This window comes from Salvelinus alpinus, chromosome 6 (assembly GCF_045679555.1).
Source record: "Salvelinus alpinus chromosome 6, SLU_Salpinus.1, whole genome shotgun sequence".
In the NCBI taxonomy this organism is placed as follows: Eukaryota; Metazoa; Chordata; class Actinopteri; order Salmoniformes; family Salmonidae; genus Salvelinus; species Salvelinus alpinus.
Window position 1 is genome coordinate 6,379,543 of NC_092091.1, and position 24,375 is coordinate 6,403,917.

Consider the following 24,375-nt stretch of genomic DNA (forward strand, 5'->3'; position numbering starts at 1 on the left):
GTTGAATGTCCAAGTCAGTATCATGCATTTACTGCTCAAGTTATTCCATATACTTTGACTAGTCTCGTCATTCCATAAATGTTTTTGTGTATTGTACCTTGACTAATCAAATTCTTCCATGTATTAAAACAACAGTTTGGTGTGTTATTAATTGATCAATCAAGTCATTCTGTACATTTCACCTTTTTTATTTACAATATTAACCTGACATCATTCCATAAAAAACGTTCTCTGTCAGATCCATCATCCCTTCTGTTTAGCCAGATAATACTTCCTGCTGACCTGCGAATCACATCAAAGTGCTCTTTGCTGCCTGGTGTGCTCTCTCGGGAGGCCATCCCTATGATCAAAAGACCTTGAAAAAACAAATATACAACAACATATGTCAATTTTGCTCACTGGGATTCTTCCAAATCTCCTTTACTTGAACTTGAGCGAAGCCTGGACATCGAAGGATACTGCTGTGGAGCCCTGGTTGGTGGTGATCAGGGGTCAATGCTGTTTCACATTGACGTTGCCACAGGATCCTGGATGGTACTTCCTGAATGAGAAGAATCAGAGGTTGGTTAGGTTGGAAATGTCATCAGCTGTAACATTGTCTCAACAGTGATGAATACCAAGTGCTGTACAGGACATTCAGATTGTACTGAAGCTTTGTGATGGGAAGATGTGGCTGTTACTGCAGTGGTGTGGAGGCTGCATTGTGGGACCTGGTGGACTGACAGAGTTGGTGGGATGAGATGGAGTCTGGAGGTCAAAACATGATGAACAAACAAAACAAGAAAACATCAGAAATACTGATTTAACTGTTAAAGTCTCAAATATATGTCAGGAAACTTTAGACAGTTTGTTATGATAAAACAACATTTACAACAGGTATAACTGGGGTCAGCTGGATTAGACTGAATTAAAGTATGGTTGACACCAATGCAATGTGTAGAGCAGTTGTGTTCCTTGTTGGCAGTGGAATCTGGAACACACATCACCCCAATCATCACACCTACAGAACATTCTGCTGTTTGTAAATCAAGTTCCTCTAGATCTAGGATACGTGTTCAGTGTAACAGAGGTAGTATCACGTTGACGTCACTGGAGAAGAATCTGTACTTACCTGATCTGTGGCCTCGCCTGGTTCCTCCCAGAAGGAGGTGGAACAACGTGGGGGATAATGGGGGGGAGGGTGATACCAGCCGCTCAACAACAGACCAACAGGCAGTTCTGGGAAACAGATGAACATTTCTGAGAAGTCACACCCCTACCTTTGTCTTGACATATAAATTATTGTTTGGTTTTGTACAAGCTATGGTATATAGATGCAGAATCCAGTGGGGAGAATACATTTGGTTTGAGCTTTTCTCTGCATTCGTTTGAGTTCATACTCTGTTTACAACTTAACACCTTACTTTGATGTATTTACATTAACGCCTACATGTTTTTATTCGTCTTCAGAATTAGAATTAAATGAACCTTGATTTCACATTAAACATAAAGAAAAGGGTGGTGACATGTTCTAATCTTCCCAGTCACATGATGACAAACAGAAGCAGTATCTGTAACAGCACCGTTTCTAGACAACAGAGGATGTTCATGATGTTTTGATAAACAGACAATTAGAATTAGAATAAAGGTTAACATAAACTTTTCCTCTTCAGGAAACTTTCATAATAAATGCTCAAAATGAGTTTTAAAAGAATCTTTCCCTAATTTTGTGCTCCACCTACGCAAATGAAGTATTAAAAACACTTGATACGATGATGAATAGATACTATTTGTGAAATGTATTCATTTGGGATCTAGTGTTCACTTGGGAATCTCTTTCTTATTGGTCTATTAACTCATTTTGCCAAAACTCCTTCCTGAAACTCCATCCTGAAACTCCATCCTGAAACTCCATCCTGAAACTCCTTCCTGAAACTCCATCCTGAAACTCCATCCTGAAACTCTTTCCTGAAACTCCATCCTGAAACTCCATCCTGAAACTCCATCCTGAAACTCCATCCTGAAACTCCTTCCTGAAACTCCATCCTGAAACTCCAACCTGAAACTCCAACCTGAAACTCCATCCTGAAACTCCTTCCTGAAACTCCATCCTGAAACTCCATCCTGAAACTCCATCCTGAAACTCCATCCTGAAACTCCATCCTGAAACTCCATCCTGAAACTCCTTCCTGAAACTCCATCCTGAAACTCCATCCTGAAACTCCTTCCTGAAACTCCATCCTGAAACTCCATCCTGAAACTCCTTCCTGAAACTCCTTCCTGAAACTCCATCCTGAAACTCCATCCTGAAACTCCATCCTGAAACTCCATCCTGAAACTCCTTCCTGAAACTCCATCCTGAAACTCCATCCTGAAACTCCATCCTGAAACTCCATCCTGAAACTCCATCCTGAAACTCCATCCTGAAACTCCATCCTGAAACTCCATCCTGAAACTCCTTCCTGAAACTCCATCCTGAAACAGGCAGAAATGTCAGGTGGTCTTTTCAAACAAATCAAATCAAAATCAAATCACATTTTATTTGTCACATACACATGGTTAGCAGATGTTAATGTGAGTGTAGCGAAATGCTTGTGCTTCTAGTTCCGACAATGCAGTAGTAACCAACGAGTAATCTAACCTAACAATTCCACAACTACTACCTTATACACACAAGTGTAAAGGGAAAAAGAATATGTACATAAAGATATATGAATGAGTGATGGTACAGAACGGCATAGGCAAGATGCAGTAGATGGTATAGAGTACAGTATATACATATGAGATGAGTACTGTAGGGTATGTAAACATTATATTAAGTGGCATTGTTTAAAGTGGCTAGTGATACATTTTTTTATCAATTTCCATCAATTCCATTATTAAAGTGGCTGGAGTTGAGTCAGTATGTTGGCAGCGGCCACTAAATGTTAGTGGTGGCTGTTTAACAGTCTGATGGCCTTGAAATAGAAGCTGTTTTTCAGTCTCTCGGTCCCTGCTTTGATGCACCTGTACTGACCTCACCTTCTGGATGATAGCGGGGTGAACAGGCAGTGGCTCGGGTGGTTGTTGTCCTTGATGATCTTTTTGGCCTTCCTGTGACATCGGGTTGTGTAGGTGTCCTGGAGGGCAGGTAGTTTGCCCCCGGTGATGCGTTGGGCAGACCTCACTACCCTCTGGAGAGCCTTACGGTTGAGGGTGGTGCAGTTACTGTACCAGGCTGTGATACTGCCCGACAGGATGCTCTCGATTGTGCATCTGTAGAAGTTGGTGAGTGCTTTTGGTGACAAGCCGAATTTCTTCAGCCTCCTGAGGTTGAAGAGGCGCTGCTGCGCCTTCTTCACAACGCTGTCTGTGTGGGTGGACCAATTCAATTTGTCCGTGATGTGTACGCCGAGGAACTTAAAACTTACTACCCTCTCCACTACTGTCCCGTCGATGTGGATAGGGGGGTGCTCCCTCTGCGGTTTCCTGAAGTCCACAATCATCTCCTTTGTTTTGTTGACGTTGAGTGTGAGGTTATTTTCCTGACACCACACTCCGAGGGCCCTCACCTCCTCCCTGTAGGCCGTCTCGTCGTTGTTGGTAATCAAGCCTACCACTGTAGTGTCGTCCGCAAAGTTGATGATTGAGTTGGAGGCGTGCATGGCAACACAGTCGTGGGTGAACAGGGAGTACAGGAGAGGGCTCAGAACGCACCCTTGTGGGGCTCTAGTGTTGAGGATCAGCGGGGTGGAGATGTTGTTACCTACCCTCACCACCTGGGGGCGGCCCGTCAGGAAGTTCAGTACCCAGTTGCACAGGGCGGGGTCGAGACCCTGGGTCTCGAGCTTGATGACGAGTTTGGAGGGTACTATGGTGTTAAATGCTGAGCTGTAGTCGATGAACAGCATTCTCACATAGGTATTCCTCTTGTCCAGATGGGTTAGGGCAGTGTGCAGTGTGGTTGCGATTGCGTCGTCTGTGGATCTATTGAGACGGTAAGCAAATTGGAGTGGGTCTAGGGTGTCAGGTAGGGTGGAGGTGATATGGTCCTTGACTAGTCTCTCAGAGCACTTCATGATGACGGAAGTGAGTGCTACGGGGCGGTATTCATTTAGCTCAGTTACCTTAGCTTTCTTGGGAACAGGAACAATGGTGGCCCTCTTGAAGCATGTGGGAACAGCAGACTGGGATAAGGATTGATTGAATATGTCCGTAAACACACCATCCAGCTGGTCTGCGCATGCTCTGAGGACGCGGCTGGGGATGCCGTCTTGGCCTGCAGCCTTGCGAGGGTTAACACGTTTAAATGTTTTACTCACGTCGGCTGCAGTGAAGGAGAGTCCGCAGGTTTTGGTAGCGGGCCGTGTCAGTGGCACTGTATTGTCCTCAAAGCGAGCAAAGAAGTTATTTAGTCTGTCTGGGAGCAAGACATCCTGGTCCACAACGGGGCTGGTTTTCTTTTTGTAATCCGTGATTGACTGTAGACCCTGCCACATACCTCTTGTGTCTGAGCCGTTGAATTGCAACTCTACTTTGTCTCTATACTGATGCTTAGCTTGTTTGATTGCCTTGCGGAGGGAATAGCTACACTGTTTGTATTCGGTCATGTTTCCGGTCACCTTGCTGCCATCAATGCACTTTCTAATGAACTCGCTCACCGAATCAGCGTATTCGTCAATGTTGTTGTTGGACGCAATGCGGAACATATCCCAATCCACGTGATCGAAGCAGTCTTGAAGCGTGGAATCAGATTGGTCGGACCAGCGTTGAACAGACCTGAGCACGGGAGCTTCTTGTTTTAGTTTCTGTCTGTAGGCTGGAAGCAACAAAATGGAGTCGTGGCCTTTCCGAAGGGAGAGCGTGGGAGGGCCTTATATGCGTCGGGAAGTTAGAATAACAATGATCCAAGGTTTTACCAGCCCTGGTAGCACAATCGATATGCTGATAGAATTTAGGGAGTCTTGTTTTCAGAATAGCCTTGTTAAAATCCCCAGCTACAATGAATGCAGCCTCAGGATATGTGGTTTCCAGTTTACATAGAGTCAAATAAAGTTTGTTCAGGGCGGTCGATGTGTCTGCTTGGGGGGGAATATATGCGGCTGTGATTATAATCGAAGAGAATTCTCTTGGTAGATAATGCGGTCGACATTTGATTGTGAGGAATTTTAAATCCGGTGAACAGAATGACTTGAGTTCCTGTATGTTGTTATGATCACACCACGTCTCGTTGATCATAAGGCATACACCCCCGCCCCTCTTCTTACCAGAAAGATGTTTGTTTCTGTCGGCGCGATGCGTGAAGAAACCACCTGGCTGCACCGACTCCGTTAGCATCTCTCGAGTGAGCCATGTTTCCGTGAAGCAAAGAATGTTACAGTCTCTGATGTCTCTCTGGAAGGCAACCCTTGCTCGGATTTCGTCAACCTTGTTGTCGAGAGACTGGACATTGGCGAGTAGTATGCTAGGGAGTGGTGCGCAATGTGCCTGTCTCCGGAGCCTGACCAGAAGACCGCTTCGTTTTCCCCTTTTACGGCGTCGCTGTTTAGGTTCGCCGGCTGGGATCAGATCCATTGTCTTGGGTGGAAGGCAAAACACTGGATCCGCTTCGGGAAAGTAATATTCCTGGTCGTAATGATGGTTGACGTTGCTCTTATATTCAGTAGTTCCTCCCGACTGTATGTAATAAAACCTAACATTACCCAGCTGTTACACTAAAAGTGCATTATCATCATTTTCCCAACAATTTCACAGTATTATTCCAACCTCATAGTGTAGAAATATATATAAAACACGGGAAAATCACATTTTTAAATGTACTGGGCCTTAAAACATTCTGCACTTGAAATTGGGGGAAATAATTCATAAATTAAAGACTCCATTTTAAACAATGAACACCTAACTAAAATGGGGGGAAAATACATAATACCTTAAGTTATTACATTATAATGAGTTATTACAGTAATTATTGGTTAATAGCTCAATCAACTGATAGCGACAGAATTAGATTACTTTCCAAGCAAAGTGTATTTTTTGTCTCCTCGGCAATAGAAGGTTATAGCTCAGGGTATTTAACAGTTTATTTATGGCATAAAGCATAGTGGAACAAAGCGCTGTAATACAGTGCCTCGCAAAAGTATTCACCCCCCTTGGCGTTTTTCTTATTTTGTTGCCTTACAACCTGTAATTTAAATGGATTGGCCTCGCGATGCGTGAAGAAACCACCTGGCTGCACCGACTCCGTTAGCGTCTCTCGAGTGAGCCATGTTTCCGTGAAGCAAAGAATGTTACAGTCTCTGATGTCTCTCTGGAAGGCAACCCTTGCTCGGATTTCGTCAACCTTGTTGTCGAGAGACTGGACATTGGCGAGTAGTATGCTAGGGAGTGGTGCGCAATGTGCCTGTCTCCGGAGCCTGACCAGAAGACCGCTTCGTTTGCCCCTTTTACGGTGTCGCATAGGGTCGCCGGCTGGGATCAGATCCATTGTCTTGGGTGGAAGGCAAAACACTGGATCCACTTCGGGAAAGTAATATTCCTGGTCGTAATGATGGTTGACGTTGCTCTTATATTCAGTAGTTCCTCCCGACTGTATGTAATAAAACCTAACATTACCCAGCTGTTACACTAAAAGGGCATTATCATCATTTTCCCAACAATTTCACAGTATTATTCCACCTCATAGTGTAGAAATATATATAAAACACGTGAAAATCACATTTTTAAATGTACTGGGCCTTAAAACATTCTGCACTTGAAATTGGGGGAAATAATTCATAAATTAAAGACTCCATTTTAAACAATGACTAACTAAAATGGGGAGAAATTACATAATACCTTAAGTTATTACATTATAATGAGTTATTACAGTAATTATTGGTTAATAGCTCAATCAACTGATAGCGACAGAATTAGATTACTTTCCAAGCAAAGTGTATTTTTTGTCTCCTCGGCAATAGAAGGTTATAGCTCAGGGTATTTAACAGTTTATTTATGGCATAAAGCATAGTGGACCAAAGCGCTGTAATACAGTGCCTCGCAAAAGTATTCACCCCCCTTGGCGTTTTTCCTATTTTGTTGCCTTACAACCTGTAATTTAAATGGATTTTTATTTCGATTTCAAGTAATGGACATACACAAAATAGTGAAATGAAAAAAATTACTTGTTTCAAAAAAATAAAACCTGGAAAAGTGGTGGGTGCATATGTATTCATCCCCTTTGCTATGAAGCCCCTAAATAAGATCTGGTGCAACCAATTACCTTCAGAAGTCACATAAATAAAGTCCACCTGTGGGCAATCTAAGTGTCACATGATCTGTCACATGATCTCAGTATATACACCTGTTCTGAAAGGCCCCAGAGTCTGCAACACCACTAAGCAAGGGGCACCACCAAGCAAGCGGCACAATGAAGACCAAGGAGCTCTCCATACAGGTCAGGGACAAAGTAGTGGAGAAGTACAGATCAGGGTTGGGTTATGAAAAAATATCAGAAACTTTGAAGATCCAACGGAGCACCATTAAATCCATTATAACAAAATGGAAAGAATATGGCACCACAACAAACCTGCCAAGAGAGGGCCGCCGACCAAAACTCACGGACCAGGCAACGAGGGCATTAATCAGAGAAGCAACAAAGTGACCAAAGATAACCCTGAAGGAGCTGCAAAGCTCCACGGCGGAGATTGGAGAATCTGTCCATAGGACCACTTTTAAGCCGTACACTTCACAGAGCTGGGCTTTACGGAAGAGTGGCCAGAAAAATGCCATTGCTTAAAAATAAAATAAGCAAACACGTTTGGTGTTCACCAAAAGCATGTGGGAGACTCCCCAAACATATGGAAGAATGTACTCTGGTAATCATGATCAAATCAAATCAAATCAAATTTTATTAGTCACATACACATGGTTAGCAGATGTTAATGCGAGTGTAGCGAAATGCTTGTGCTTCTAGTTCCGACAATGCAGTAATAACCAACAAGTAATCTAACCTAACAATTCCACAACTACTACCTTACACACACACACAAGTGTAAAGGGATAAAGAATATGTACATAAAGATATATGAATGAGTGGTGGTACAGAACGGCATGGCAGATGCAGTAGATGGTATAGAGTACGGTATATACATATGAGATGAGTACTGTAGGGTATGTAAACATAAAGTGGCATAGTTTAAAGTGGCTAGTGGTACATGTATTACATGAAGATGGCAAGATGCAGTAGATGATATAGAGTACAGTATATACATATGAGATGGGTAATGTAGGGTATGTAAACATTATATTAAGTGGCATTGTTTAAAGTGGCTAGTGGTACATTTTTACATAATTTCCATCAATTCCCATTTTTAAAGTGGCTGGAGTTGAGTCAGTATGTTGGCAGCGGCCACTAAATGTTAGTGGTGGCTGTTTAACAGTCTGATGGCCTTGAGATAGAAGCTGTTTTTCAGTCTCTCGGTCCCTGCTTTGATGCACCTGTACTGACCTCGCCTTCTGGATGATAGCGGGGTGAACAGGCAGTGGCTTGGGTGGTTGTTGTCCTTGATGATCTTTATGGCCTTCCTGTGACATCGGGTGGTGTAGGTGTCCTGGAGGGCAGGTAGTTTGCCCCCGGTGATGCGTTGGGCAGACCTCACTACCCTCTGGAGAGCCTTACGGTTGTGGGCGGAGCAGTTGCCGTACCAGGCGGTGATACAGCCCGACAGGATGCTCTCGATTGTGCATCTGTAGAAGTTTGTGAGTGCTTTTGGTGACAAGCCGAATTTCTTCAGCCTCCTGAGGTTGAAGAGGCGCTGCTGCGCCTTCTTCACAACGCTGTCTGTGTGGGTGGACCAATTCAGTTTGTCCGTGATGTGTACACCGAGGAACTTAAAACTTTCCACCTTCTCCACTACTGACCCATCGATGTGGATAGGGGGGTGCTCCCTCTGCTGTTTCCTGAAGTCCACAATCATCTCCTTTGTTTTGTTGACGTTGAGTGTGAGGTTATTTTCCTGACACCACACTCCGAGGGCCCTCACCTCCTCCCTGTAGGCCGTCTCGTCGTTGTTGGTAATCAAGCCTACCACTGTAGTGTCATCCGCAAACTTGATGATTGAGTTGGAGGCGTGCATGGCCACGCAGTCGTGGGTGAACAGGGAGTACAGGAGAGGGCTCAGAACGCACCCTTGTGGGGCCCCAGTGTTGAGGATCAGCGGGGTGGAGATGTTGTTACCTACCCTCACCACCTGGGGGCGGCCCGTCAGGAAGTCCAGGACCCAGTTGAACAGGGCGGGGTCGAGACCCAGGGTCTCGAGCTTGATGACGAGTTTGGAGGGTACTATGGTGTTAAATGCTGAGCTGTAATCGATGAACAGCATTCTCACATGGGTATTCCTCTTGTCCAGATGGGTTAGGGCAGTGTGCAGTGTGGTTGCGATTGCGTCGTCTGTGGACCTATTGGGTCGGTAAGCAAATTGGAGTGGGTCTAGGGTGTCCGGTAGGGTGGAGGTGATATGGTCCTTGACTAGTCTCTCAAAGCACTTCATGATGACGGAAGTGAGTGCTACGGGGCGGTAGTCGTTTAGCTCAGTTACCTTAGCTTTCTTGGGAACAGGAACAATGGTGGCCCTCTTGAAGCATGTGGGAACAGCAGACTGGGATAAGGATTGATTGAATATGTCCGTAAACACACCAGCCAGCTGGTCTGCGCATGCTCTGAGGACGCGGCTGGGAATGCCGTCTGGGCCTGCAGCCTTGCGAGGGTTAACACGTTTAAATGTTTTACTCACCTCGGCTGCAGTGAAGGAGAGCCCGCAGGTTTTGGTAGGGGGCCGTGTCAGTGGCACTGTATTGTCCTCAAAGCGGGCAAAAAAGTTGTTTAGCCTGTCTGGGAGCAAGACATCCTGGTCCGCGACGGGGCTGGTTTTCTTATTGTAATCCGTGATTGACTGTAGACCCTGCCACATACCTCTTGTGTCTGAGCTGTTGAATTGCGACTCGATTTTGTCTCTGTACTGGGACTTAGCCTGTTTGATTGCCTTGCGGAGAGAATAGCTACACTGTTTGTATTCGGTCATGCTTCCGGTCACCTTGCCCTGGTTAAAAGCAGTGGTTCGCGCTTTCAGTTTCACGCGAATGCTGCCGTCAATCCACGGTTTCTGGTTTGGGAATGTTTTAATCGTTGCTGTGGGTACGACATCGTCAATGCACTTCCTAATGAACTCGCTCACCGAATCAGCATATTCGTCAATATTGTTGTTGGACGCGATGCGGAACATATTCCAATCCGCGTGATCGAAGCAGTCTTGAAGCGTGGATTCAGATTGGTCGGACCAGCGTTGAACAGACCTGAGCGCGGGAGCTTGTTGTTTGAGTTTCTGTTTGTAGGCTGGAATCAACAAAATGGAGTCGTGGTCAGCTTTTCCGAAAGGGGGGCGGGGGAGGGCCTTATATGCGTCGCGGAAATTAGTATAACAATGATCTAGGGTTTTTCCAGCCCTGGTAGCACAATCGATATGCTGATAGAATTTAGGGAGTTTTGTTTTTAGATTAGCCTTGTTAAAATCCCCAGCTACGATGAATGCAGCCTCAGGGTGTGTGGTTTCCAGTTTACAAAGAGTCAAATAAAGTTCGTTCAGGGCCATCGATGTGTCTGCTTGGGGGGGAATATATACGGCTGTGATTATGATTGAAGAGAATTCCCTTGGTAGATAATGCGGTCGACATTTGATTGTGAGGAGTTCTAGATCAGGTGAACAGAATGACTTGAGTTCCTGTGTGTTGTTATGATGATCACACCACTTCTCGTTAATCATAAGGCATACCCCCCCGCCCCTCTTCTTACCGGAAAGATGTTTGTTTCTGTCGGCGCGATGCATGAAGAAACCAGCTGGCTGCACCGACTCCGTTAGCGTCCCTTGAGTTAGCCATGTTTCCGTGAAGCAGAGCACGTTGCAATCCCTGATGTCTCTCTGGAATGCTACCCGTGCTCGGATTTCATCAACCTTATTGTCAAGAGACTGGACATTGGCGAGTAGTATGCTAGGGAGTGGAGCGCGATGTGCCCGTCTCCGAAGCCTGACCACGAGACCGCCTCGTTTGCCCCTTTTTCGGCGTCGCACAGGGTCGCCGGCTGGGATCAGATCCATTGTATTGGGTGGAAGGCAAAACACTGGATCCGTTTCGGGAAAGTCATATTCCTGGTAGGAACGATGATGAGTTGACGTTAATCGTATATTCAGTAGTTCCTCCCGACTGTATGTAATGAAACCTAAGATTACCTGGGGTACCGATGTAAGAAATAACACATAAAAAAACAGAATACTGCATATTTTCCAAGGAACGCGAAGCGAGGCGGCCATCTCTTTTCGGCGCCTTCACACTGAGGCACAATCTGGCCATCAAGGAAAACGCTATGTCTGGCACAAACCCAACACCTCTAATTACTCCGAGAACACCATCCAGTGAAGCATGGTGGTGGCAGCATCATGCTGTGGGGATGTTTTTTATTGGGAGGGACTGGAAAACTGGTCAGAATTGAAGAAATGATGGATGATGCTAAATACAGGGAAATTCTTGAGTGAAACCTGTTTCAGTCTTCCAGAGATTTGAGACTGGGACGGAGGTTCACCTTCCAGCAGGACAATGACTCAAAGCATACTGCTAAAGCAATACTCGAGTGGTTTAAGAAGAAACATTTAAATGTCTTGGAATGGCCTAGTCAAAGCCCAGACCTCAATCCAATTGAGAATCTGTGGTATGACTTAAAGATTGCTGTACACCAGTGGAACCCATCCAACTTGAAGGAGCTGGAGCAGTTTTGCCTTGAAACATGGGAAAAAATCCCAGTGGCTAGATGTGCCAAGCTTATAGAGACATATCCCAAGGGACTTGCAGCTGTAATTGCAGCAAAAGGTGGATCTACAAAGTATTGACTTTGGGGGGTGAATAGTTATGCACACTGAAGTTTACTGTTTTTTTCTCTTATTTCTTGTTTGTTTCACAATAACAAACAATTTGCATCTTCAAAGTGGGAGGTTGTGGTTGTGTAAATCAAATAATACAAACCCCCCCAAAAAATCTATTTTAATTCCAGGTTGTAAGGTAACAAAATAGGAAAAATGCCCAGGGGGGTGAATACTTTCACAAGGCACTGTAGACGGCATTACAGGGCATTCAGAAGTTATTCAGACACCTTGACTTTTTCCACATTTGGTTACATTACAGTCTTTTTATAAATGGATTAAATAAAATGTAACCAGGAACTATAATTTAACCTAGGAACTAAAATATTTGTCTCCTTCTCGACGTTGCATGCATTTCTCTCTCTCTCTCTCTCTCTCTCCCTCTAACCCCTCCCTCTCTCTAACCCCTCCCTCTCTCCAAACTCACCTATCTGGTAGAACCAGAAAGTCCATACCTCCCAAAAACTCTCTTCTGTGGAAATGAAACTGATCTGAGTCTCTGTGTCGTCTGTCTGTGTGAGAGTGAACAACCATCCAAATGGCTCAACAGGGAGATCTTCTGGACCAGGACCAGTTCTGTTGTTCTGTCTGTCTGGATCTACTGAAGGAACCAGTCACCATCCCCTGTGGACACAATTACTGTAGAATCTGTATTGAGGGCTGCTGGGATCAGGATGTTCTGAAAGGGGTCTATAGCTGTCCTCAGTGCAGAGAGACCTTCACTCCAAGGCCTAATCTGAGGAAAAATAACATGTTGGCTGATATGGTGGAGAAACTGAGGAAGACAGGACTCCAGGCTGCTCCACCTCCTACTCTGTGCTATGCTGGACCTGGAGATGTGGCGTGTGATGTCTGCTCTGGGACCAGAAAGCAGAAAGCCCTCATGTCCTGTCTGGTGTGTCTGGCCTCTTACTGTGAGACTCACCTCCAATCTCACTATGAATCTCCTGCTTTGAAGAAGCACAAGCTGGTCAAAGCCACCGCACAACTACAGGAGAAGATCTGCTCTCATCATGACAAACTGCTAGAGGTTTACTGTCGTACCGATCAGCAGTGTATCTGTTATCTGTGTACAATGGATGAACATAAAGGCCATGATACAGTGTCAGCTGCAGCAGAGAGGACTGAGAAACAGGTAAGACCAGAACAACTTGCTGGTGACTGTCTGACAAACAAAAAATGAAAGATACAGAAGGAACTAAGGCTGTTTGAATATGAGATCATTCAAATGAAATGGATCCACAAATATGAACACAAACCTTGACTATATAGATATGTTAACCCAGATTCTTCAAATGTATCACCATTTTATAGTCTGTTAGGTTCTGAACAGAGTAAAAACTCAAACCAAGTTTATTCACCCACTGGGTCATACAGCTGCAAAGACAATGTATGATTACACAAGAACATATATTTATAACCTCCTGCTAGGCGGGATCAACTCCTTACACATCTAGACAGCCAATACATATCTGTTGCTAGGCAGGATCAACTCCTTACACATCTAGACAGCCAAACATCTCTGTTGCTAGGCAGGATCAACTCCTTACACATCCAGACAGCCAATGTATCTCTGTTGCTAGGCAGGAACTGAATTGGTTCCTCTCATTGGTGTAGTCATGGCCCTGTCTGATGCTTAAACCTTCGTGGGTGTGGAAGTGTATGTGTGTGAGATAGGACTGTAGTAGGACGGTCGTTGTGGTGGCTTGACCTCGAGACGAATTACTCGCTCCTCCCTAGTTCTGCAGCTGGCCTGTCTTATCAGAGACTAACTAGACTGTTGAATTCCTGGCTCCTCCCTAGATCTGCAGCTGGCCTGCCTTATCAGAGACTAACTAGACTGTTGAATTCCTGGCTCCTCCCTAGTTCTGCAGCTGGCCTGTCTTATCAGAGACTAACTAGACTGTTGAATTCCTGGCTTCTCCCTAGTTCTGCAGCTGGCCTGTCTTATCATAGACTAACTAGTCTGTTGAATTCCTGGCTCCTCCCTAGTTCTGCAGCTGGCCTGCCTTATCAGAGACTAACTAGACTGTTGAATTCCTGGCTCCTCCCTAGTTCTGCAGCTGGCCTGCCTTAGAGACTAACTAGACTGTTGAATTCCTGGCTCCTCCCTAGTTCTGCAGCTGGCCTGCCTTGTCAGAGACTAACTAGACTGCTGAATTCCTGGCTCCTCCCTAGTTCTGCAGCTGGCCTGCCTTATCAGAGACTAACTAGTCTGTTGAATTCCTGGCTCCTCCCTAGTTCTGCAGCTGGCCTGCCTTGTCAGAGACTAACTAGACTGCTGAATTCCTGGCTCCTCCCTAGTTCTGCAGCTGGCCTGCCTCATCAGGGACTAACTAGTCTGTTGAATTCCTGGCTCCTCCCTAGTTCTGCAGCTGGCCTGCCTTATCAGAGACTAACTAGACTGTTGAATTCCTGGCTCCTCCCTAGTTCTGCAGCTGGCCTGCCTTATCAGAGACTAACTAGTCTGTTGAATTCCTGGCTCCTCCCTAGTTCTGCAGCTGGCCTGCCTTATCAGAGACTGAAACTAGTTGCCCTTTGCCTCCCTCTTTAGGAACATTGATATTCAACAATAACAAGTTTGAACAGAATATTTCAGCACTTCCCCTTGTCTCTCTCGGTAACTTTCCATACACCCAGTTCCTATCCCCCCGTCATTGACCCCAACATATACATTCCTTATACATGTAAAGTCATCAATACGTTATAGTATGGTAACATGGATAAATATATTTCTAGCTAGAATCCAACAAGTCAAACACCATTATCATTAGTTATCAAACTTCATTATCATTAGTTATCAAACACCATTATCATTAGTTATCAAATCAACTCCCTGATTTGTGTACTGTTAAAACTATAATCATTCACATGACAACATAATGATATAATTTCAGACAGACACTTCCTCAATATTTGTATCCCTATCTTCTATGGGTCCTATATCACATTACTATACCATTGATCTACTGGACTAATAAAGCTTGATAGCTCATTGAAGAGTGATTCTCCACAGAGGCAGCTGGGGATGAGTCAGCAGAAGGTCCAGCAGAGAGAGAAGAAGCTGAAGGAGCTCCAACAGGATGTGGAGTCTTTCAAGGTGAGTATTGTTGACCAGAGGAGACACACCATTTCACTTCTCTCCTCCAATCAGAGAGAGAGAGAGAGGGGTCCTTATCCAATCCCACTGACCCCACTGTTGGGAACAGGCTGTCTGGACCCCTTTTAGAGAATAGACTGTTTAATGTAACTGATGGGATATGAACCCAGGTCTACCGTGGGAGAAACCAACATCTTGACCGTTACACCAAGAGGACATTCCCTATTGGACCGACATTGATTTAGAAGTAGCAGGCGGGGCTACCTCATCACATAACCATGAGTAACCATGACTGACTCATGTCCCCTATACATTAACATGGAGCTCTCTCTCAATTCAATTCAAAGATATTTATTGGCATGGGAAACATATCTTTACTATGCCAAAGAAGTGAAGTAGATAATAAACAATCATAAATGAACAGTAAACATTACTCAACATTTATTTTCAAAGGAATAGAGACATTTCAAATGTTATAATTCAAGTGCAAATAGAGTGAGTCGTGCGCCAGACTGAGTTCTGGAGGTGAAATGGAAATGAATGAGGGAGAGTTAAGTGAGGTAGAAGGTGTGGTGAAGAGTTCAGAACCAGAGAAGTATTTGGTCATACGAGATTTGACATCTGAAGAGTTCCAGGGCGTGTTGAGTGGTGGTGTCCCGTCCTCCCAGGTCGTTGGCATGGTGCAGGAGCAGATAGGGTCAAAGTAGTGGAATGGGATAGTGGGTTTTTAATGAGTGTAGGGTTAGTTGTCATGGTGCAGGAGCAGATAGGGTCAAAGTAGTGGAATGGTGTAGTGGGTTTTTAATGAGTGTAGGGTTAGTTGTCATGGTGCAGGAGCAGATAGGGTCAAAGTAGTGGAATGGGGTAGTGGGTTTTTAATGAGTGTAGGGTTAGTTGTCATTGTGCAGGAGCAGATAGGGTCAAAGTAGTGGAATGGGGTAGTGGGTTTTTAATGAGTGTAGGGTTAGTTGGCATGGTGCAGGAGCAGATAGGGTCAAAGTAGTGGAATGGGGTAGTGGGTTTTTAATGAGTGTAGGGTTAGTTGGAAGGGTGTTTTATTATTTGTATCAAAAAGTAAAATACACTGCTCAAAAAAATAAAGGGAACACTTAAACAACACAATGTAACTCCAAGTCAATCACACTTCTGTGAAATCAAACTGTCCACTTAGGAAGCAACACTGATTGACAATACATTTCACATGCTGTTGTGCAAATGGAATAGACAAAAGGTGGAAATTATAGGCAATTAGCAAGACACCCCCAATAAAGGAATGGTTCTGCAGGTGGTGACCACAGACCACTTCTCAGTTCCTATGCTTCCTGGCTGATGTTTTGGTCACTTTTGAATGCTGGCGGTGCTTTCACTCTAGTGGTAGCATGAGACGGAGTCTACAACCCACACAAGTGGCTCAGGTAGTGCAGTTCATCCAGGATGGCACATCAATGCGAGCTGTGGCAAAAAGGTTTGCTGTGTCTGTCAGCGTAGTGTCCAGAGCATGGAGGCGCTACCAGGAGACAGGCCAGTACATCAGGCGACGTGGAGGAGGCCGTAGGAGGGCAACAACCCAGCAGCAGGACCGCTACCTCCGCCTTTGTGCAAGGAGGTGCACTGCCAGAGCCCTGCAAAATGACCTCCAGCAGGCCACAAATGTGCATGTGTCTGCTCAAACGGTCAGAAACAGACTCCATGAGGGTGGTATGAGGGCCCGACGTCCACAGGTGGGGGTTGTGCTTACAGCCCAACACCGTGCAGGACGTTTGGCATTTGCCAGAGAACACCAAGATTGGCAAATTCGCCACTGGCGCCCTGTGCTCTTCACAGATGAAAGCAGGTTCACACTGAGCACATGAGCACATGTGACAGACGTGACAGAGTCTGGAGACGCCGTGGAGAACGTTCTGCTGCCTGCAACATCCTCCAGCATGACCGGTTTGGCGGTGGGTCAGTCATGGTGTGGGGTGGCATTTCTTTGTGGGGCCGCACAGCCCTCCATGTGCTCGCCAGAGGTAGCCTGACTGCCATTAGGTACCGAGATGAGATCCTCAGACCCCTTGTGAGACCATATGCTGACAAATGCACATTTGTGGCCTGCTGGAGGTCATTTGGACTCGTTCTATTGTCCAGCCTACTAGGTCTCAGGGGGCAGAGGCTGGGTCTAGCTCTGCTACGGGGCAGGCTACCGGAGGGGGTACAAGGAGGGAGGAGAGTAGAGCAGGACCAAGAGGTGTTCTGTACCTGTCTGTCCAGGAGGGAGGAGAGTAGAGCAGGACCAAGAGGTGTTCTTTACCTGCCTGTCCAGGAGGGGGGAGAGTAGAGCAGGACCAAGACGTGTTCTGTACCTGTCTGTCCAGGAGGGAGGAGAGTAGAGCAGGACCAAGAGGTGTTCTGTACCTGTCTGTCCAGGAGGGAGGAGAGTAGAGCAGGGCCAAGAGGTGTTCTGTACCTGTCTGTCCAGGAGGGAGGAGAGTAGAGCAGGACCAAGAGGTGTTCTGTACCTGCCTGTCCAGGATGGAGGAGAGTAGAGCAGGACCAAGAGGTGTTCTGTACCTGTCTGTCCAGGAGGGAGGAGAGTAGAGCAGGACCAAGAGGTGTTCTGTACCTGTCTGTCCAGGAGGGAGGAGAGTAGAGCAGGACCAAGAGGTGTTCTGTACCTGCCTGTCCAGGAGGGAGGAGAGTAGAGCAGGACCAAGAGGTGTTCTGTACCTGTCTGTCCAGGAGGGAGGAGAGTAGAGCAGGACCAAGAGGTGTTCTGTACCTGTCTGTCCAGGAGGGAGTACAAGGCCTGGTTCGACCTGGAGAGCAGGGTGGCAGAGTTCTGACTCAATGAGTTGCAGAGGCTACTGTACCTACTGTCTCTCTCTGTCTCTCTCTCTCTCTCTCTCTCTCTCTCTCTGTCTCTCTCTCTCTGTCTCTCTCTCTCTCTCTTAACAGCGCTCTGCACAGGCAGCAGTGGAGGACAGTGATCAGATCTTTACTGAGCTGATCCGCTCCATTGAGAGAAGGAGCTCTGAGGTGAAGGAGCTGATCAGAGCCCAAGAGAAGGCTCAAGTGAGTCAAGCTGAAGGACTCCTGGAGCAACTGAAGCAGGAGATAGCTGAGCTGAGGAAGAGAAGCACTGAGCTGGAGCAGCTCTCACACACAGAGGATCACATCCATTTCCTCCAGGTAACTAAACTGTCTTGTTACATGTGATATGAAATTAACTTCATGTGAAACTATTCATCTACATCATTATGTTGTCCTGTCTGTCTCTCTCTCTCTGTCTGTCCCTCTTTCTCTGACCATCCCTTTCTCTCTGTCTGTCCCTCTCAATTCAATTCAAGGGGCTTTATTGGCATGGGAAACATGTGTTAACATTGCCAAAGCAAGTGAGGTAGATAATATACAAAAGTGAAATAAACAATAAAAATGAACAGTAAACATTACACATACAGAAGTTTCAAAACAATAAAGACATTACAAATGGCAGATGACCTCAGGCCTTGGATATTCCAGGATGATATAGTGAAGGCTTTTTGTTCCATAAAGTGTCCAATGTTGTTGGTCGTGGTTTGGCCTCAGGCCAGTAAGTGTGAGCAGAGCCTGCTGAGCATCTGGTACATGCCGTTGGCTTGGGCGAGTGTAAGAGTGGGGGTTGGGCCTGTTTGCCCGCTTACTACCTGGGCGTATGTGTGACTTCCATGTTGATGCCCTCTTTGCGGGGGTGGGGTGCATGGGGTGGGCAGGAGTGGCATAGGTCTGATCTGAGGGGGCCTAAATGGGGTGTGGGCATGGTTGATGTGGGGGGGGTGTTGATTGGTTGGGGTGGGGGTGTGAATGTGTCTGGGGGTGCTGTGGTCTGGATGTAAGTCCTCTTGGCGTGGGTCCTCTATGTGTAGGTCCAGGGGGGGTCCTGCAGGTCTTGGAGGGTGTCTCGCTGGTCTGGGTGGGGTGTCTCTTGATCTGTTGCTCCTGTGTGAAGTGTTGGGGCTGCGTTTGAGAGCGATGTCCTTTAGAGTCCGGGCAAAGGTGGGCACTGCTGCCTTGTATAGGTGGACCTGGTCATAGAGGCTGTTCAAGTCCAGGGTGAAGTGGTGGGCCAGGAAAACATTTGGTTTTGAGGCACAGTCACGGGAAATGCTTGCGTTTACCCGCTGTATTGTAGCAGGGTGGAAGTCTTTTCGTGGTAGCAGGGTGGAGATAACCACTTGTGCGTTGGGGAAAGTAGAAGAAGCTTTTTCAATCACTCCCTTCAGTGCTGTGGCCACCCTTTCCTGCTGTGCTCTCAGGTCGTTTGTGCCTGTGTGTATTATTATGTGGCTAGGTGAGCCTAGTTTGTCCTCAGACAGAAGGTCTAGGGCGCGCTGGGTGTTTGGACACCAGAGTTTAGACACACTGTGTTTGGGAAAAAGTTTTTTTTCTTCTATATATTTCCCATTTGAGTCCATAAGGAGAACAATCTGTGTCTTGTGTTTGTCCTCAGTGGGTGTGGGGGGGTTGTCAGGAGGGCTATCAGGGTGGTTGACAGGGGGGTGCTCAGAGGGGGTGAGAGCAGCTGGGCTTGGGGTTTTTCTTTTGTCTGTTCTGCTGTGATGTCGACTCTATGGTCAGGGTCTGGTGTAGACTGTTCTGCTGTGGTGTCGAGACTTTTGTCGGGTGCTGAGGTGGGCTGTTCTGCTGGCGTCTCTGTGGGGATGGCCACCTCCCTAGTGGGTTGTTCTCTGTCACATGCCATCCCCCTCAACCTCTCCTCCAGCAGTCTGATCCTCTCCTCCATCCCCCTCTCCCTCTCCTCCAGCAGTCTGAACCTCTCCTCTAGTGCTTTGTTCTGCTCCTGCTCCTGCTTCTGCTCTTTCTCCTGTTGAAGTTGTCTCACCACTGTCCAGAGTGCAGATATGTCTCTCTCCACCTCCAGCACTCTGGGTCTGGTTAAGGGTTTTTTGTTGTGCTGGACTGTTGTCTGGGTCTGTGCTGACTGGAGTTTAATCACCTGCTGTTCCAGCTCAACCTGCCTTACCTCCAGCTGGGTAAATTTATCCTTCATTTCAATGAGGAAGAAGTACTCTGTACTGGGAGGTTGACTGTCTGCTGAGGGTTGCTCGTCTGTGGGGTTATATGATGAAGAGTTTTGGTCTGACCCGCTTGGGGTGGGGGTATCTTTATCAAGGGAGAGCTTCTCCTGCTGGGCTAATTCTCTCTCTCTCTCTCTCTCTCTCTCTCTCTCTCTCTGTCTCTCTGTGTCTCTCTCTCTGTCCCTCTCTCTCTCTCTGTCTCTCTCGGTCTGTCCCTCTCTCTCGCTCTCCCTCTGTCCCTCGCTCTCCCTCTCTCTCCCTCTGTCCCTCTCTCTCCCTCTGTCCCTCTCTCTCTCTCTCTCTCTCTCTCCAGAGTTATCAGTCTCTCTCCAGTATCAGTGTATCTTCAGACTTACCCAGCATCGTTGTCCGTCCTCTTCAGTACTTTGGAGATGTGAGTAAGACTGTGTCTGAACTGAGAGAGAAACTAGAAGACTTCCTTAAAGGAGAATGGACCAAGATCTCCACTACAGGTGTGTTGAAAACAATAAGAACATCAACTTTAGACCATTGAAAGTTCCCTACTAGTCATATACATGTGGAATATGGTCTGATGATAACATTCCCTCTCTCTGTCAATGTGTTTGTGTGTCTGTAGTGAATATAGTGGATGTTGTACTGCCTCCAGAGCCCAAGACCAGAGAACACTTGTTACAATGTGAGTCTCTTTATTGTGAAGTAACTAACAGTCTCTTTTTACTGACACTCCTAACAATCCCTCTAGAAATATATAGCAATAGTAGATCTAATCAAAGACTGGGTATCTATCTGACTCCTCATATTTCTCTGATTTGATCTCTGCTGTGCTCTAATCAAAGGCAGAGTAGATACAGTATCTGACTTAACTTATTGTTCTGACTCCCCTCATTGGTCTCTGCTCTGCTCTTCTCCCAGATTCCTGTCAGCTCACACTGGACCCAAACACAGCACACACACTCCTCTCTCTGTCTAAAGGGAACAGAAAGGTGACCTATACACGCCAAGTCCAACCATATCCTGACCATCCAGACAGATTCACATACTACTGTCAGGTTCTGTGTAGAGAGGGTCTGTCTGGACGCTGTTACTGGGAGGTGGAGTGGACTGGGGAGTGGTTATGTTGACACAGCAGTCTCATATAAAGACATCAGCAGAACAGAGAGAGATGGTGGATTTGGACGCAATAACAAGTCCTGGAGTTTAGAGTACTATAGAGGTGATTACTGTTTCAGACACAATAGTGTTAAGACTAAAATATCAGGCGCTCAGTCCTCCAGAGTAGGAGTGTACCTGGATCACAAGGCAGGTACTCTGTCCTTCTACAGTGTCTCTGACACAATGACCCTCCTCCACAGTGTCCAGACCACATTCACTCAGCCCCTCTATCCTGGGTTTTGGCTCTATGTAGGAGGTACTGCTGAGCTGGTTAAACTGTAGTAGGGTCCACATAGATACTAGTCATGCGGGTGTAGTCTATAGCTGAGCTGGTTAAACTGTAGTAGAGTCCACATAGATACTAGTCATGCTGGTGTAGTCTATAGCTGAGCTGGTTAACTTTTACTGCCTCAGAAACCCGGATCCGGGAGCACCCCCCACCCCCCCCCCCCCACTGACTAGCATAGCTAGCATAGCGTCACAAGTAAATTGTAGCATCTAAATATCATTAAATCACAAGTCCAAGACACCAGATGAAAGATACACTTCTTGTGAAAATAGCCACCATTTCTGATTTTTAAAATGTTTTACAGGGAAGACACAATATGTAAATCTATTAGCTAACCACGTTAGCAAAAGACACCATTTTTTTTACTCCACTATTTTTCCACTCCATCACTAACTATCACCAATTCATCGAGGCGTGAATGTTGAACTTTTGTTGGACACATATCCGTACCATTTTGTGCAAAAACACTGTAGGTGTGATTGAGGTGTTAAAGAACAGCCCTTAGCCATGGTATATTTAATGCTGCATTCATAACCAAGTGAGAGGTAGCTATCACCAATTCGACCAAATAAAGAAATAAATAGCCACTAACCAAGAAAAAACCTCATCAGACGACAGTCTGATAACATATTTATTGTATAGCATAGGTTTTGTTAGAAAAATGTGCATATTTCAGGTATAAATCATAGTTTGCCATTGCAGCCACCATCACAAATCTCCCCAAAGCGACTAGAATTACTACAGAGAGCAACGTGTATTACCAATTTACTCATCATAAAACATTTCATAAAAATAGACAAAGCATAGCAATGGAAAGACACAGATCTTGTGAATTCAGACAATATTTCAGATTTTCTAAGCGTTTTACAGCGAAAACACAAATAAATCGTTATATTAGCATACCACATGTGCAAACGTTACCCCAGCATGAATTCAAGGCAAAGGGAGCGATAACGTTATGATCACCAAAATATATTAATTTTTTCACTAACCTTCTCAGAATTCTTCCGATGACACTCCTGTAACATCATATTACAACATACATATAGAGTTTGTTCGGAAATGTGCATATTTAGCCACAAAAAAACGTGGTTATACAATGAGAATAGTAGCAAAACTGGCCTGAAAATGTCGGGCGCCATCTTTGAGAGTGATCTAGTCTAATCGATAACTAATCATAAACTTGACTAAAAAATACAGGGTTGACAGGAATCGAAAGACAAATTAGTTCTTAATGCAATCGCTGAATTACATTTCTAAAATGATCCTTACTGTGCAATACCGGGTCCGCCAAAGCGAAGCTACACAAAACAAAATGGCGATATATGCGTTTAACATTTTTCAACAGAACAGCGATTTATCATCATAAATAGTTCTTACTGTGAGCTGTTCTTCCATCGGAATCTTGATCAATGTATCCTTTCTCCGGTCTAATCGTCTTTTGGTCGAAAGATGTCCTCTTGTCCCGTCGAAATGGCCACTAACGTTCGGTATGTACAGGGAAAGTGCCCAGCTCATGGAAGGACGTCACAAATAAATGCCTCAAAATCGCACTAAACGGATATAAAATGCTATAAAACGGTTTAAATTAACTACCTTATGATGTTTTTAACACCTATAACGAGTAAAAACATGACCGGTGATATATTACTGGCTAAACCAAGGCTTGGAAAGATGCCAGTCCGATGTCCATTGTGCGTCGAGCGCAGAGCAGAAAAGAAAGGTACTTCCGCCCCAGGGACTTATATAAGGTCCCAGATTGCGCAATCGACCCCATTCAAATTGTCACCACTTACTGACATCTAGAGGAAGGCGTAGGCAGTGTTTGTATCCTCATAGCATTCACAGGGACATTAAAACTGACCTGGGACCAGAGGCCAAGATTTCTGAAATCTCACTCCCTGTCAGGAAAAGTGCTGTAGATAGAGTTCTGTTCCACTCAGAGACATAATTCCAACGGTTATAGAAACTAGAGAGTGTTTTCTATCCAATAATAACAATAATATGCATATTGTACGAGCAAGAATTGAGTACTAGGCAGTTTAATTTGGCAATGTCAAAAAAAAAAAAAGTGCTAACAGCTCCCCCTATTGACAAAAGATTAATTTGGAGACGCAAAATGTCGAAGTTGAAACAGCACCCCCTGTATTCTCAAGAGGTTTTAGGTTTTAACATCCCATCATGCTCAGGGTTATGTGTAAACATCCCCAGTTACCCGTTATGGCTGGAAGAAGAGGTTTTGGTGACTTTGAAAGAGGGGTCTCACAGAGGGTTTAAGTGGTTGTTGTGTGTGTGTGTGTGTGTGTGTGTGTGTGTGTGTGTGTGTGTGTGTGTGTGTGTGTGTGTGTGTGTGTGTGTGTGTGTGTGTGTGTGTGTGTGTGTGTGTGTGTGTGTGTGTGTGTGTGTGTGTACATCTCTCTTTGCCTTTCATAATTCAGGCAACCTGGTTATATGTCCATGGTATCACATCAGGACAAGTAAACGAAAGGATGTTTCCTTTCCTAGGATGTCGGGGCTTGCTGAAGTGAGTGACTTATCTCATGAGTGTACCCTATCTCATGAGTGTACCCTATCTCATGAGTGTACCCTATCTCATGAGTGTACCCTATCGAATTGCATCGACCAGAGAGCCAATGATTTGGCTTCCTAATTTGCATAGGCTGCTGGTAGGCCTAGGCTTTTTGATGATCTGCAGATAAATGATGAAAACATTTGATGAAGATGGTGAATCCTCACTTTTTATTGGCCAGTCTGAGATATGTCTTTTTCTTTGCAACTCTGCCTAGAAGGCCAGCATCCTGGAGTCGCCTCTTCACTGTTGATGTTGACTGGTGTTTAGCGGGTATTATTTAATGAAGCTGCCAGTTGAGGACTTGTGAGGCGTCTGTTTCTCAA

The 24,375-nt window shown here is 45.5% G+C and overlaps 2 protein-coding genes across 2 annotated transcripts in view; both read left to right on the forward strand.

Annotated features, from left to right (window-relative positions):
- The window catches only part of LOC139577493 (E3 ubiquitin/ISG15 ligase TRIM25-like), a 54,487-nt gene that overhangs the window by 21,873 nt on the left and 8,239 nt on the right, over nt 1–24,375 (forward strand). Inside the window, exon 6 of the mRNA XM_071404510.1 lies at nt 20,952–21,022. Coding sequence (XP_071260611.1) covers nt 20,952–21,022 — 71 coding nt within the window. The remainder of the gene's footprint in view (nt 1–20,951; nt 21,023–24,375) is intronic.
- LOC139577906 (E3 ubiquitin/ISG15 ligase TRIM25-like) lies at nt 12,385–19,918 on the forward strand. Its single transcript, XM_071405035.1, has 4 exons — nt 12,385–13,038; nt 14,920–15,003; nt 17,938–18,171; nt 19,853–19,918. The coding sequence occupies exons 1-4, from the start codon at nt 12,442–12,444 to the stop codon at nt 19,916–19,918; spliced, it is 981 nt and encodes a 326-aa protein (XP_071261136.1). The 5' UTR covers nt 12,385–12,441.

Coding starts and splice junctions, on each gene's coding strand:
- LOC139577906 (XM_071405035.1), top strand. CDS start 12,442: ATGGCTCAACAGGGAGATCTTCTGGACCAGGACCAGTTCTGTTGTTCT. Junction 13,039..14,919: donor CAGAGAGGACTGAGAAACAG/GTAAGACCAGAA, acceptor GATTCTCCACAG/AGGCAGCTGGGGATGAGTCA. Junction 18,172..19,852: donor ATCACATCCATTTCCTCCAG/GTAACTAAACTG, acceptor CTCCTGTTGAAG/TTGTCTCACCACTGTCCAGA.